Here is a 16621-nt window from a genome sequence, read left to right as displayed (position 1 = left end):
ATAAAGGAGTTGTCGGTGATTTTATAGACCAGGTGAATCGTGTGGGTCGTGCGTTACGTGCATACACAAACAGGCACAGGTTAAATCCTAACGGTGGAACTAAATAAATCTTTAACTGTGCATACAAATAATAACTTTATATTATTATTTTAATGTATTTAATTGATGTGAAATTGCAGCTATTACTTTATTCCGCCATGACTGAAAACATTGTTTGAGCGGTTACTTGATTTTATTGCTTGATGGTGAATTAATGCGAGAAGCTTGAAAGCAATTTGATTCAGTAACTTGAACTGAAAATGAAACTCGAAATTATTAATCTTCGCCCAGCAGTGACTTTACTAAGTGTGGTAACTGACTAATATCCAGGGTGATTACAATTTGCGTCTTTCGTCTGGATGTGTTGTTTGAAGATATTTAGAGAGATGAAACAGCGTTGAAGTTTTGAATTTAAAATTCCAATAGATTTATTTTTTCAAAAATAAAATACAGGGTGATTTAAAATTGGCATCATTCCTCTGGAGGTGTTGTCTGGGAGTGTCTTGGGAGTACAGAACAAATAAGAACAAAAATTAAATGTTATAAAAAACTCAGATATTTGCAAAAAACTGGTTCGGAAGGATGGCATCAAAGTTCTTCAAGGTAATCTGCCTAACTAACATTGCGCAAATACCTGTTCCTTCGTAATTATTAAAAACTCCGGCAACCATGGATAAACATGAAGCCAAGAAACTAAAAGAGACAATATGATGCGTTGAGGTTAGGATAACGGTGTCACCTTGCGGTCAGTGCTGCGAGAAAACAGCCCCCCGACTGCTGCCATCTTTTTAAAAACGGGCACCTTCCATAAAATACGAAATTTTCTCATAAGATGAGAAGCATAGGACAAATACTATGAACAAAAATTTACTACGAATAATTACTGCTCGTATAAACCTCTTTTTTTCGGGCGTTATTATGAGAACAACCTATTAATAGTCCTAATTACGTATTTTGATTGAGTCACGTCTTTTTTCAGTTAGTCGCTGTACTCGTATATTAGAAAAAAATCAACGCAAAAATTTCATATAATTTGTTATTTAATGCATTCTATATCTAGTTTATTACTCATGTAATAAAAAATTGATTTAGCGCTATTGTGTTTGGATTATTCAATAATTGAGAAAAACGAGCAGGTTAACATGAAAAAAACGCAATAGATACAGATGCCTCCTATTACTTACTAGCATTAAAGGTTAGTGGCTGATAGATGGGTTCCGTACATCATTTCCGCGTTGATGGTTCTGCCGTAATACCTTCTGGTAGCAATTTTACGTAAAAGGCATTTTCTATTACGAATTGATAGCCCAAGGTTGCTATGAGCACCTATAAATGAGACTGAATGAAAAAGCGAAACGATTGATGCAAGGAAATTGTGACGGGTCGTTTGCTATCGGAATGCGTTTAATTACCTTAGGGACAGGCATCTTATTAGTAAAATCACCTTCTTATTTTCTCTTTGTTCTGCGGTATGAATAGTTGAAATAACCGAGCCAGTCAACAGCGAAGATTAATCGACTTTTCTACCACTTTCAACCAGTGCGGAGAAATATGTTTTTTTTGCGAAACAGAAGATTTAGCGTATACCTACATACATATCGACCTATAACGGGCGATGCTGTGCATGTCCAGCACAATAAATTTAAAACATTTGGTTTTTGTTTAATATACAGGGTGGTTCAAAATTGGCGTCATTCCTCGTAAGGGTGTATAGGGGCCCACTTAGAGACTACGAGAAAAATATTGACATTTTTTTAGATATATCACTCATTTGCCCGAACAAGATGGCAGCACTCGGGGGGCTGTTTTGTCTCAGCACTGACTGCAAGGTGACATCGTTATCCTAACCTCAACGCATGTTACCGTCTCTTTTATTTTCTTTGCTTCATGTTCATCCATGGTAACCGGAGTTTTTAATAATTACGAAGATTCTGATCTAGTTTTTTGCAAATATCTGAGTTTTTAATAACATTAATTTTTTTTACTACATTTTCTGTACTCTCAAGACACCCCCAGACAACACCTCCAGAGAAATGAAGCCAATTTTGAACCATCCAGTATAAATATTAAATACCTCGCTATTTTCTAAACTAGGAGTAAACAATTATTAATTTTGCAAACGTCAAATTTAACGCGTTAAAAGTTTCAATTTCCAAAAGAATGAAAAATAAAGCTGCTTCACATAAATTTGAGTGCCAAAAAGATAGAAATCGAACTATTGACCCTCCTGTACGAGCCGTAGTTTTGAAAGGAAATGGACTGAACATTATAAATGACGCTTTACATGCAGACATAGGTACTTAGTACATCTAAAACGCCTGCCGTAAATTTATTATATGAAGAGGAGAAATTGTTCGAACAGGAACAAATAGAAGATGTTACTGTTTGTTTGAAAACACATGTGAGGTTTCAAGACAGCTAAGCCGAAAAAGAATCTGTTTCCCAATTATGGGTTTGTGTTGAATTTTAAATTTGATGATGGCGCTGTTGTCTCGCCGAAACGTTTTATGAAATAAACGATATGAGCATTTTTATTGTTGAGAAATTGAAATTCAGTAGCCGGAAGATATCAAGTCAAACAAGCTCTATTTAGCATTTCAATCAAACAAGCTTTATTATTTTACATTTCATCTGTGATGGATTTTATATCATGTAATATCATCATTTATAAAGACGCTTATGGTCATATAACTAACGTAGGAATTCTATCCGACGTACCGTTTGACGTTACAGCAAGTAAAGCCACGTTCTGGCTTGACGTCCTTCTTAAAGCAAAGATGGTAACTTTCGATCCCTTTTTTGACACTTTTTTTCTCAAAATTTGTTATTGGCCTTCTTCTAAACGACCCGCTCGTTAATGTTTGAAGAAGTTTCAGCCAAAAAAAAATATGTGCAAAGACCCTATTCATTGGCCAGCTCGGTCTCCCGATTTGACCCCACTTGACTTTTTTCTGTCGGGCAAACAGCATTTTTAATATGATTAAAAATGCCGTTTAAAAAAATAGTACACAAAATATTGAGTTCCAAGATAGAATAAGTCACGAAATTGGAATACCTGATTCCTCGGAATATAATTATAAACTGATTAGAAAATTTAGTTCAGCGACTTCATTACTGTCAAGAGGTGAACGGCGCGCACCTTGATCGCTTTTTGAAATAAAATTTTAAATTAATCCTGGGAATCAGGATCATTATCTTCTTTATGACTTCTGTCTATTTTTCTTTTACCATTCCTGTTGCAAAACTGCTAAACTAAAAATCGTATAATTTATTTGAAAATCTTAGGAAACGAAGTAAAACAGACAAGTAAGGAAATTAATAGGGTCACAGAATTTGAAAAATTACGTTTTTAACAATGTCATAAACTTAAGGAAACATCAAAAAGAACTTTTTTCATAGTTTGCTTTTTTGCAGGTGCCTTAACCAAATCTCAGTTCCCAGTGTTCACCATTTACGCCCAGAAGAGCTGTTTGGGTGTGAAGCCGTGCGAAAGAGCATGGTGCATTGATCGAGTACAAAACTACCGACTAACTAATTACGTCAAAAGTCAACAAATCGTCGGTTCGAGACAGGAGTGCTTAGAACTTTGCTTAGGAGAAACGGAATATGCGTGCAGGTAAGATCTAAGAAAATATTGATTTGGCCGCATTTCACTGATGAAAGTCGAAGCAGTTTTCTCACAAACAGAATATTTTTACTTACCGAGTTGTAGAATCGTGATCACTTCAATCTAGATGCACTTACCTGCAAAAAAAATGCATATTATTAAAAAATTAAATAAAAAATATTAACTCATTTTTCGTTAAAAAAGCATGTCCTGCCATGTAATGATTGCAATTATGCCAAATTATGTTATGAACATCGTACATAAAAAATATATCAAAATGACAACCTCAATCTGAACTTTTCTAAGTTTCATTTTGGTACAAGTACGTATAAGTTACATCTCATTTTGGCAACCAATTTAGTATAACGCAAAAACACTCTGCATTGCTAGATTATAGTGCGGCACATGAACAAAAATACTTATGTTTTTCCTAACGAGCACATTATTACTTTGGTACCCATCTATAGAATTTCACGAAATTAGTCAAAAATTACATTAAACAATTGAATGGAACGCAATATCCTAAGGCCCGGTTCCACCATCTCCGATTAAAATGTTAATCATTGATTAACACTATTTAATCAACACTTTGCGTTCCACCATAATTTTAACCACGATTAAGGACACCCAATCAGTGGTTAACTTAATCGCCTAAAATGGCTGATTATCGACGATAATCACGATTAGTGTAGTATTATAACCTCAAACAATTTTAAGTAAACACATGTTAGATTTGTTTTGTGACGATGCTTTATCACCGTCTGATGAAGATAATGCCATTCAGGTTGTTAGAGACCCCGAATATTTAATCCGCGAGTCAATTATTTTGAAATCATGGACACCTTGAGTTTTTTTAGTCTATTTTGCTTATCGAAAAACCGTGTCCAAACATAACTGCTGGAAATAGAAGTAGACATGCAACATACTACAGACAGTTATGATAAATGAATAATAGTAAAATTGCCACATGTTCATTAAATGGATTTTTTAGAAGCAACACTATTCAACCCACTACACAACTTTTACTTGTGTTGAGGTATTATGCAACTGTATAGCATCTTATTGCTGCTTGAGACTTTTTTGGAGAAATTAGTGCAGCACAAGTAATTTTTTATGCATTAGCTCGTTATCCCAAACTTATCTCAGTGTTGGATTGTACTCATATTAAAGTACAATCCTTTGGGGGAGACAACACAGAAGTATTTTGTAATAGAAAAGGACATTTCTCTATCAATGTTCAAACGACATGTGATTACTATTTTGAGAGAAAATGATTCCAGTTGATCTGTCAGTTGTTTGAACCAATCAGAACCGTAAATTCAAAGAAAATACGCTCTTACCCGATGAGACTGATGATTATCTAACCAGAGTTCAAATGTTTGTTGTGGAACGCATGACAATTTAATCATGCTTAAAGTGGTGATTAAAAAATGATTGTGATTAGTTAACGAAGAATTTAATCACTCTTGGTGGAACCGGGCCTTAGAATGAAAAACGAATTTAATTTTCGATCGCCGTGTTGTCTGAATATCTAATAATATAAAAATTATATTCTATTATTTACTATTTAACTTAATTTTTGAGTCCTTGGTTTTAAGTCATATTCAATCTATTATCCACTTAGGTAGTTAGAAGTGAAAAGTATTTAATATTTAAAAAAACTTGAAATTTTAGCAAAAAAAGGTTTTTGTCTGGAATTAAATTGGCTTCAATTTTGTATACTAATATACAGGGCGTTTCATGTAAAAATAAGTGTTTTCACTATCTTTACTATACGATGTTCGATTGATTTTTTTGTATGACCATCGGCTTAAAACTCTTTGCAACTTAATTTAAACCAACAGTTTAAGATTTATCGGACATTTGTTTGCTCTAATTTGTAACTAACTTTTGGATTTATAATTTCTTCTATTTTTATGTATGGTCGCACCATCTAGCTTAAAACACGTTGTTTAGTTATCTGGTTCAGTACCATAAACCAATCTTTGCTCCACTTACAGTAAACCTATTTAAACAAAAGTGGTGGTCCTTCAAACCTCAATCTATCCACCAACGCTCTATCTACGCTAATAACAAAGTCACTAGCGCTGCGCACTTAATTTGGTACACCCTGGTCCCGTTTTCAATTTCAGACATCACCACTATTTTTTGTATTCCCCAAATGGGAAGCGCAAAGCAAATGGGACGTATTTATGAACACTTTTAAAGTGCTCATGGCCATTCTGCATGTATGTCGTTTGCACCTACAGAGCTAGAGATTTAAAAGGTCTTACACTAAACTAGATTATAATTCTTGCAATCACCCTTATTAGGAATGTACGCGTCTATTTGCTTTCTGAGTACTGCTATCGGGGCAATCCGTGGGATGTACGACTACTCGTAGTTACTTACTGTCCACAGTGGCAAAAGTACTACGACTGTTTGTTACATTGTTTAAATAGTTTCAGTTCAGTTTCAAGCTTCCACAATTACGTTAGACCCCAAATATTTCAGAATATGTAGTAAGTAGTAACACAATTATCAAAGAAATGAAAGATGCATCTAGACGACGTTGTTATAAAGGGTTAAGTTCCAAGTCAACCATTAGCGAGAGCTGGCGTTGCAAAGAAACGGAATAAGGAGGGTTTTACTACTTTTCCTAGAATATAGACATGAAGGTAATAAGGAAAAACTTCTAATATGTTGGCAAAAATTCCTTTTAAATGTTTACAATTTCACAATAAATTTACAGGTGCTTAAGCCGACAATAAATTGTACAATTCATTTTCGATAATTACACCCGATACTTCCTGTGTGCAATGCATTGGTATATAATCGATCGACTAAATTTATTCAACTTATAGTTGCCACATTTTTCGGTCAACTGACTGCAAAAAGAGGCTTTTTTCGGGTGCAGCCGGAAATGAGCCGCTATGCCGCGGTATCGTTTCTATCGGCACCAAGGGCGGATCCAGGGGGGGTCGTGGGGTCATGACCCCCCTCTTGTGCTGCATTTATATCGACAACAAATTGATCGGCACTATCAAAGAGTTCGCAGAAAATGTTTCTATCTAGTATCTACATCAAATGTCCGATCTTTTCATTTCAGGATCTAACATGGATGTTTTATCGATGTCCCAAATTTCAAACATCGACGGTAAAAATATCGAACATCGAACGAATTACATCGATGTGTGCGAAACATCTTCCATCTACCATTCCTAATATATATATTGATCAGTTTCTCCATAAATAATAAATTTAAATAATCTTTGTTTGTATAATTTAACTGTCTGAGCATGATTATTAATTATTTTCACAACGTATCTGATAGCTGTCAGCACTCCTTTGGCATTTGATTGTATTAAAAATGGCCACTTGCGTCATGGCAACTAAAAGTATGGGGTGGAGGAGAGGATTTAAAATAAGATGCGGCAAAATAGCCATATGAAAACATTAAATTGACTTCAATTAAATTAATTTCAAAATGAGTAAATTAAGTAAGTATAATGAAATAAGTGTAAACAATTTTCGCTTGTATAGTTTAGGCGCCTTGGCATGATTATTAATTCTTTTCAAAACGTAACTGACAGCTGTCAGCATTACTTTGGCATTTCATTGTTTTAAAAATGGCTACTTTTGTCATGGCAGCTAACAATGACAGGATTTAAAATGAAATGCGGCAAAATACCATATGAAAACATTAAATTGACATTTTTTCGAAAACTAAATTCTTTTAAAATAGACAACTTTACACAAACGTACCTTTATTTTTAATACTGAATAAGATTAAGTTATCAAAAATTGGGGTTTTCCATGTGAAAAAAATGATTTAGGACGGTTTTCTCCACGTCATTTTGAAACTTATTTGATTAACACTTTGTATTAATAGTTATCAGATTGTTGTCAAAATTCCATTAAAGTAAGTCCTTTTCAACAAGAAATGCGACTCAATTTAAGGAGCACTTATTCCCTTATTTGCAAAATGAATAATAATTCGAGGTGCCTTAAGGATATTAAAGAAGAAATATATTTAGGATTTGGTTGGATTTTAATTTGGAGAATTAAAAAATGTAATAATATACAGGGTGGTTTACGGTCGATGGCGTATTAGACGTTTAAGGACAATGCGATGCCCGATCTATCTGCAAATTTGTACAACGAAGTCATCGGATATGAGCTATCGGCCTAAAATAAATTTTCTGCAATGCGAGGGTGCCGCTTATACCGGAAAGTACATACAACTTTGATTTTTTAAATGAGAGACCCTGTATATTATTGCACGGTTGGATTGGCTATATAGATATGATTATTTTTGCATAACGATTCCCATATCTATCTAAAGCGGTTTCCAAAATATTAAATAATTTTCTCAATTTTATTTAATATCAATCTAACGTTCTATAACTATCCATCATTTGGAACCAGAAATCACACGCTCAAGTGTTTCGATTCTGCTTTGAAACACCTTGTTTAACTTTAACATATTAGATCGATTTCACCTCTTAATTCTGCACGTACTCGCTCGAGCTTGTCGCAGTTTAACTGCCTTCTTATTTAATCAGTTGTTATGATGTAATGAAAAAACATTGGTAGTGAAATGGTCGAGTTCACTTTCGCTTTAGGTTATTGAACTTGACCTTCCTGCTCCAAATCAGTGAGATTTTACACTTGCTGGTTTTGTAAAACAACTTTCATTTGGACTCGCTTCAGAATATCTGCGACTGAATGAATCTTCGGGCAACCATTGGTCCGAACAGTTTTAAGAATCGCGTCTCCATGTTTGGAAGAAAAACACATACGACATTCAAATTAAAAGTAATTGAAATAGTAAATAGTGATAAATATGTTGAACGCACAAGTGCAAAACTGCCCGTAATGTCAGACTATGAAGACTTTTACAGCCAGTCAAATCACATATAGAAATGTTTTTCGGGCTTTGAAGCCGTGGTCCATGGGAATTTCTTCCTGACGTTTCGTCCACAACTGCGGCGGACATTATCAAAGACGATGGGGCAAAGTGATCTCCCGTGCTTTCCGACTAAGACTGGTTCAACTACTGGACCTCATGCGTATCTCTCATCATGCGTATCTCATCAAATATTTCGGAAACGAGTGATCCGAGGGAAAAAATTTTCAAATAAGAAGTTAATATCTGGGAGGGGAAAGTTTATTCGTGTCAGAAAAACAACGCCTACTTCGACCTTGTAGGCTAGGCAGGGTTCAACTTGAGAATTTCAAATGGTAACCACAACATTTTATTAGACATTCGAATAGTACGTCAAAAACTGGGAATAATTTGTCTAAAACATTTTCTTCGATTTTGACAGGTGGCGCTGTAATCCATCAATTATCAATTTTTTCGCTTTAGATCTGCTGAACTATTATTTTATTGAAACGCTTAAAATTTTAGTGTGACCAATAGCAGTGACCAATCAACAAAACAAATAGATGTTTTGTTGATTTGGAGGTACATAATTGATTTCCATCATCAAACAATTTTCGGACTGAATATTCCTCTGACATTAATAGATGCTATTGGTCACACTAAAATTTTCAGCGTTTCAATTAAATAATAGATTGTTTAGCAGATCTAAAGCAAAAGAAATGATAATTTATGAATTGTAGCGCCACTTGTCAAAATAGAAGAAAATGTTTGGGATAGATTATTCCCAGTTTTTGACGTACTATTTGAATCTTCAATAAAATGTTGTGGTTACCATTTGCAATTCTCAAGTTGGCCCCTGCTTAGCCTACAAGGTCGAAGTAGGCGTTGTTTTTCTGACACGAATAAACTTCCCCCTCCCAGATATTAACTTCTTATTTGAAACGTTTTTTCCTCGGATCATAAAAAAACACCCTGTGTATACATATAATCTACATATCTTAAAGATAGTAAATAATCCTTTTACGTTTTACTGTCTCATTATATTCTCGCAAAATTCTAAACTTCGACCAAAGATAATGCCAGAAGCTCTAGCATAAAATTTATTTTTCTTTTTTAAGCAGAGTACAGTACTTTTGCCACGTACAAATTACATTCATCAACATATTCAGCCTATCTCCGTCCATCTCTGGACATAGGCCGCTTCTGTGGGGCATCTGACTCGTCCAATCGGTCCTTCCACCTCATTCTTGGTCGTCGGGTTCGCTTTAGTTGTTCTGGGCTTCCTGGACGATTTCTTTGCATCTGTCCTCATCAAATGACCAGTACATTTCCATTTTAGCATCGTCACCCGTTCTGCGTTGTGCGTTAATTCGTTTGTTTTCGGTCTTGTTTGATAGCATTATCCTCTTTGAGCTGAGCTTGAGATTTTTCTTTGGGCAATCCTTAAACGGTCCATGGTCCCGTCATTAAGGATCCATGTTTCTAAGACTATTGGTCATCTGGTCAAGACTATTGGTCAAAAACTTGTGTTCTAAGGTATTGTGGAAATTCGGAATTAAAGACATCACTAAGTTTTTCATATGCTGACCATTCAAGCTGAGTTCTTCTAGAGATCTCCGCTCTGATGTTTGTTTCACCATATTGCCTTATTGACAGATTATTGTACAGATTGCAAAGCCCGCGTTTCTCGATTTTTGGATATTAATTAATACGCTTCATAAGTTTTTGTAGATTGTGAATAGTGTGGGACACTCATCATTTGCTACTCTACTAGAAGCGTTTCATAGCAAGTAGCACGTACATACAGGTATAATATTACTTAGGTGAATCGGGGAACAAATTGGAAGAATGTGTAATTATATTGTACCATCATCATTCTCCAGTCACTTGCATCCACTGTCAAACATACGCCTCCTCGAGTTTCTTCTAAGTTTATCGTTCCCGTGCAGCTGCAGTCCAGTTGGTGTTGATCTTTCTAAATCATCTATCCATTGCATCTATCCATTCCCGAAGTTTTCTCGTCCATCTCCGATCTGTTTGTAGGGATATATGACCGGCTCACCACCATTTCGACTTTGAGATATTTTCATGTATGTCTTCTACCTTTGTTCTTCTACGAATCTTCTCATTCATTACTCTGTCTGTGAGTGATATATCCAGCAGAGATGTTTCCATATTCCTTGTGCGACACTCAATTTCCTTGCTGAAGCCTTCGTGTCCCTGATAGGTATACTTTTCCACATATTCCACTTGCGCTCCTCCTATACATATATTTCCTGTTGGTACTAAGTTTGTCATTGCCTCAGTGTTCGTAGAGTTTGTGTTTGGACCAACCGATTCCATTTTGTTCTGGAGTTGTTGCAGCATACCTCGTGCTTTACCTATCATCATCCATAATCAACACTGTATCATCGGAAATTATTCAGTTGTTCTCCAACTAAAGTACTCCAAGTTGTATATATTGTACCATTGAGCAGATATAGATGAATATATGATATGAATGATATAAATAGAAATGAGTTTTCGTATTTATCTGCAGATTTAATCCATGTATTTTTTTGTTTATGATACCTTTAGACTGTAATGAGATTCTCGGACTTAAAGCGGAAAGCACTGGTTCAACTACTTAAAGTGAACCAGTAACTTCTTATAATCACATTTCACCATTTTTGAGAATTATAACTTATAATGATTTGTAATTACCTATCGCAAATATTCATTGGACCAAAGATGCATCTCATTATGTAAGTTAACGGTCTCGTGTTGATGGAGGCCGATTAGATGGTTGAACTATTTTTCTGATCATAGGTGTTAGATTGAAGTGCACTGGAGGCCGTGTCTCGCGGACATACACATATTATACAGGGTGATTTAAAATTGGCATCATTCCTTTTAAGGGGTAATAGGGGATCACTTGGAACATTTTTCAATATTTTTTGAATTTCAACTTTGGTATCTTGTGTTTGCTCTTCTCTACTGCTTTTTGCATAAGATCTGTGCTGCGTTTTCTTATCTCACCCCTTTTTTTAAGTATTTAATAACAATTAATTTTTATTATTATTTTATTTCTCAGTATTTTTTCCATTTTTCCTGTTCTCCTAAAACAACCCCAGAGGGGCGAAACAAATTTAGAATCACCCTGTAGTTGCAATTTTGACCAATAAATAATTAAATTGGTGTCTAGATTTAAGGCAACAAATTCGAAGTCAAAAATTGGAAAACTATTGAGAATGAACTGCTAGTAAACAAATATAACATTCCAATCGGCAAGGTGAGCCAGAAAATATTAATGTCCAAATTGGTTAAATAATTACTGTAGAATTATAACTGGAATAACGGAAACATTAACAGTACCAGCTTGAATGTACATACTTACATATGAATATTTATTTCACGAATATAATTCATTGTTTAACCCAATTGACCCTTTACAGATCAAATCGCGCGAACATTATTATATACGTGAATACCTCAATAAGCAGCACTAACATCTGTAATTGATATACCTTAATATAGAAAGTAAATAAAGTAAGGAACTGCTCATATAAAGCCTATCAACGATATAATCTGTTGATCATAACGAAGTAAACCATATTTTAGATATGCCTAAATCTGATGATAAATATCAGTACCGTTTAACGCAATGTAACACCGTTAATTATGGTGAGATGAAAAAGACTAGGTTTGACTTAAAAATGTTTTTAATGAGGTATCGAAATAGTTTACGCTGTTATGATACTTAATAAACTTCTTCTTAGTTAGTAGTTAGTAGAATAAGTTCTTAAATTTATTCTGCGTGAATGGTTTCTGTTGAAAATCGATCCAACGAAAATGAAAATGGTTAAGTCGAGCGGCCTCGTAAAGAACGAAATAAATTATATTCTTGTAAATAACAAATATATAGTTACAGACGTTTCTGACCTCAAGACATTTAACACCGGACGCAATCATCGACTTGTACGAGTTGTAAAGGCGTCTTTAAGATGTCTAATTCAAATATTTGAGACACCTTAAAGACGTCTGTATATGTCTTGAAGACGTCTTTAAAACGTCTGTTGTTACAAATATGGACTATATTATAAAAACGGCAACAATGTTTTTCTAAGTAATCTGCTTAATTAACTATTACTATTTAAATTAACATTACGTAAATAACTGTTGATTAGTAATTATTTAAAACTCGGAAAACAGAGAAAGTGGCAATAAGATAGACAAGGATAAACGATGAATTCAACAGGATTCGTTGAATGACGAAACCTATTTCGAATCGCATACCTTCCAATTTGTTTAGAAATTACAAAAACATACATTTCAGTCTGTCAAACAAGTGCCTGTGTTATACACTTCTCGAGCAGCTTGCTTCTCGTATTCGGTTAATAAACTCCTGCTCAGTTTATACCGGTGTTCAGTAATCCATTGGTTTAATGTGATCTTACATACGTGGTAGGAATGTAGCCGGTATTTATTTGGTGCCTGACAAAGTTTCAGTTGTGCAATGTTGTTATTAACAATATAAATACACGTCGTCCAAGAAACTTGTTAATAAAACATTTTAAATCACCCTGTATACTAAACTCTAAAGTACAACCATACCAAATGATAACACTGAGTTGATTATAAGAAGGAACGTGAACTCCGAAGAAATTCCAGATGTAAGTATAGAAGAAATAAGCGCAGCATTAAAACATACGAAAAAGAGAAGACCGTCTTGGCATAAAATTTCTAATATATCAAAAACGGCTAGACTTACGTATAGGTATATACGTTATACATGAAATATATTTAGAATTTGGAGTAGAATTCGCGCACCTGTTCACGACCTGGCACTACTTTTGTTTCCAAAACATCGCATTTTTCGTCATGAGAGAACCGCATTTTCAAACAATTGAGCGCAGTGAAAACAAAAAGAAATGTCAAACTGATTACGTAAATTTGACATTTTTGACATTTCGTTACTCTGAGTTTGCCAGATTATTAATTAATGACGGAACTAGGTTAATGGGTCACAAAATAAGTTTTAATCTGACTGTTCACTTCATAAAAGCCGTAAAAGCTAACAAGACATGGCCATCAAGAAAAAATTGACCTTGGTCATAAGATAAATTTCATCAAATAACATAGTACCCCCATCTATCGATTCCACTGGCCGATAATTACGATCAGTCACGTACCTTAATTATATTAGCCGTCATATAGAAGTTCCAGACCTCGAGGCTGCTTTTCTAGCCTATAATTCTGTCAGACCCGAGAACTGCCAACAGATATCCGGCAGCTCTTCAAGAGCATTATCTTTTTCTAATAAGTATGTCGTGGAAGACACTTTTAATTCGGATCCCGGTCAATCTCAGCACATTTTGCAAATGTCATCTTGATAATTACACCGTATTTGAGGCCTCAATAGAGAAAACTAGTAAAACGGAAAGCAGGAAAGATTTTTTAGCAGCGGTATTGTTGCTTTCATAGCAATAATAATTCTTATTGTTTTGATTCTGTTCGCAAATGCACCCAACTAATTGCCCTGCCGTTAAAATTGCCCAAACCAGAAACTTAGGGATTAGCGTTTTTCAGTTCAAAGCAGGCTTTTAGGTTCCTATGAAAAATCAGGTAATGTATGTTGTTAATCCGGCATTAGACGCTACGAATGTTTTATTGACAGTTATTGACGGCACTAAGAAGGAAGAAGATAATTAATAGGCCAAGCTTCAGAACATTTTTACTTACATTACTTTACTTTTATACAAAAATACGCAATTTTTGCCTTTTTGGGTTATAAATTAGAAAAAAGTTTGAAACTAAGGAGCAATCGGAATGCCCCGCGCTGGCAGTTGAGTGATGGAGGGAAGCAGCAGCGGCGCGGAGATATACAGAGTGTTCCGAAATTAGGTGGCCAAACTGAAACAGCCAAATCTGCTCTCAAAAAGAATATTAATTTTTCAAATTAACATGTATGAAAAAATACTCTCTAACGGGGCTACGCTTTCTTGAAGAGGGGTTTTTTGCAAAGTAGGTCTAAACGGTTGAACTTCATAACGCAAATTTTAGGAACTTTAGTAATTTTGATATGCTGAATCTAGATCTGAAATTCAAACTGTCGGAATTTCATCATGATTTCAATCATGATTTAGGGGGGGGGGAAGTACAAAAAAGCTCTAACTTTTTTATGAGACCATAAATTAACCTTGTTTTTACAAATTGTGGAAACCTGAAGTATTTTACGCAGAAAAGGTACTATAAATGTACTTCGCTCAGACGCACCATCTTCCAACTAAATGACTTTAAAAGTATTACTGCTATCCATACACATTTTATATTTTAAGTTAATATTATCGGTGCTAATTTACTGAAGTAAATGTTCGAACATATTTTCATTTTCTTGAATGCACACTCTAGGCCCTTTCTTACTTCGCTATCGACTTCTGTGGCATAAATAATATTGGACATATTACCCTACATATAAAAATCCAAAGGATTTAGATCAGGTGATTGAGCTGGCCAGTTTACTGGGCCACCTCGACCTATCCACCTGCTTGGAAAATGTTGGTTTAGCCAATTCCTCACAGATTCGCCAAAGTGGGCTGGCGCCCCATCATCAGCTGGAAGAACATTTCTAACCGAGTGCTTATAGGAGGATTGTCTAGCAATTCTTGCAGATCTTGTTGTAGAAAATTTAAATAATCATGGGTATTTAACATATTTGGTAAAATAATCGGCCCTGTCAAGAAATCCCCTATGATACCTGCCGATACATAGAATGAGAACCTATGTTGGAAGTTTGCCTTTCGTAAAAACTCTCGGATTCTCGATGATCCAAAAATGAGTATTATGACTACTGAATGCTTTGTCTATTAAAAATACTTTTCACTTCAATATTACTTTTTTGAAAATGAGGCTGGTCAAGCAGTAACTGTTACTGATGCTCGTAATCGAGACATGCTGACACACTTCTTGCTGCCTCAGTTGGATGATATTGATATAGACGACATGTGGTTTCAACAAGATGGTGCCACATGCCGTACAGCCCGTGAAACCATTCAATTACTGCATGAGACATTCCTATTCGCGTATTCTCGCGTTTCGGTGATCAAAAAGTATATGTCAAAAGCCCACAATTCAGCCACATTTCTTTAAAAAGGTCATTGATAATTTAGTTATTATTATTATTTATCGTTGATAGTCTTTACTCTTCGTGATTTCGTGAGAATCCAAATACTACAGATTCAACGTCAGTTCTGTGCCAATTGAGTTCGCTTAATTGTAACAAGGTCTCCTTATCTATATTTTTTCCGTTTTCGTCCGTTCTCCTTTTATTCTTCTTTAGGATTCTTTTGTTTTTCTCCTGAACTTTCCAAATATGTTTCTTACCTTCTCCTCTTATTTCGTTTCAATTTTCATTAAATGTCCTAATGATCTCCTCCCTAATTAAAAGATCTTCTTTATTTATCATTGTTACACGTCTCTGTCTCTCCTAATCTTCATTCACTTTCTTTACTGCTTCTCGCATTTGTTTTTGTTTTGGCATCGTTTTCATCCTTTTCTTTAGCTGGCTTTTGATTTTTGCCCGCTTTATCAGCAGCAGGCTCAGCATCTTGAAGGCGCTCATTTTTGCTCTTCGTTAACTTTTTCTTCCGCAGTTTCAAGTTCTTTTTTCATCATAGCAATATAGTCAATTTTCTTTCCAATTATCTCTTGGTGGGCCAAACTAGTTTCTTTGTTTTCGTCCTCGTATCGAACAATAATTTTTATTCGAATAAAGCACAACAAGGACAGCACGAATAATAAGTTTTAAAATAAAATAAAAAATAAATAAAAATAAATGACGCCAAYTTCATATTTAAAATAAATTTGACGTCAATGTMATTTTTGAAATTGWCATGTTTTGACGTTTGTAATTTTTCGAAAGCGTACTTTTGTAAGCAAATACAAGTGACACAACGAGTGTTGCATATTCAAGTGCTGCTTTCATATTTGTTGCATATTTTGCATAAAATTTGAAATCTTCAAAAAAATCGTGTTTTGCTTGTGGCAACATCGGCGAGCGCAAAAAATAAGACCATTTGAACGACTTTGAGACTGAACTTGTAACAAAGTTATAATTTACCAACTTACGA

General features: G+C 34.8%; 2 protein-coding genes across 9 annotated transcripts in view; one reads left to right on the top strand and one right to left on the bottom strand.

Moving 5' to 3' along the window:
* Positions 1 to 16621, bottom strand: part of LOC109542356 (autophagy-related protein 16-1) — a 609070-nt gene that overhangs the window by 521624 nt on the left and 70825 nt on the right. The window lies entirely within an intron of this gene.
* The window catches only part of LOC109542360, a 177167-nt gene that overhangs the window by 142594 nt on the left and 17952 nt on the right, over positions 1 to 16621 (top strand). For all 7 annotated transcript variants that reach the window (XM_019911561.2, XM_048668355.1, XM_019911558.2 and 4 more), the window contains one exon: positions 3454 to 3655. In XM_019911561.2, coding sequence (XP_019767120.1) covers positions 3454 to 3655 — 202 coding nt within the window. The remainder of the gene's footprint in view (positions 1 to 3453; positions 3656 to 16621) is intronic.

The sequence above is a fragment of the Dendroctonus ponderosae genome, unplaced genomic scaffold (genome assembly GCF_020466585.1).
Source record: "Dendroctonus ponderosae isolate FM_Combo_2020 unplaced genomic scaffold, Dpon_F_20191213v2 Dpon_F_20191213_7, whole genome shotgun sequence".
Classification (NCBI taxonomy): domain Eukaryota; kingdom Metazoa; phylum Arthropoda; class Insecta; order Coleoptera; family Curculionidae; genus Dendroctonus; species Dendroctonus ponderosae.
The sequence above is the reverse complement of the archived record's forward strand: the minus strand, read 5'-3'. Positions and strand labels throughout refer to the sequence as shown.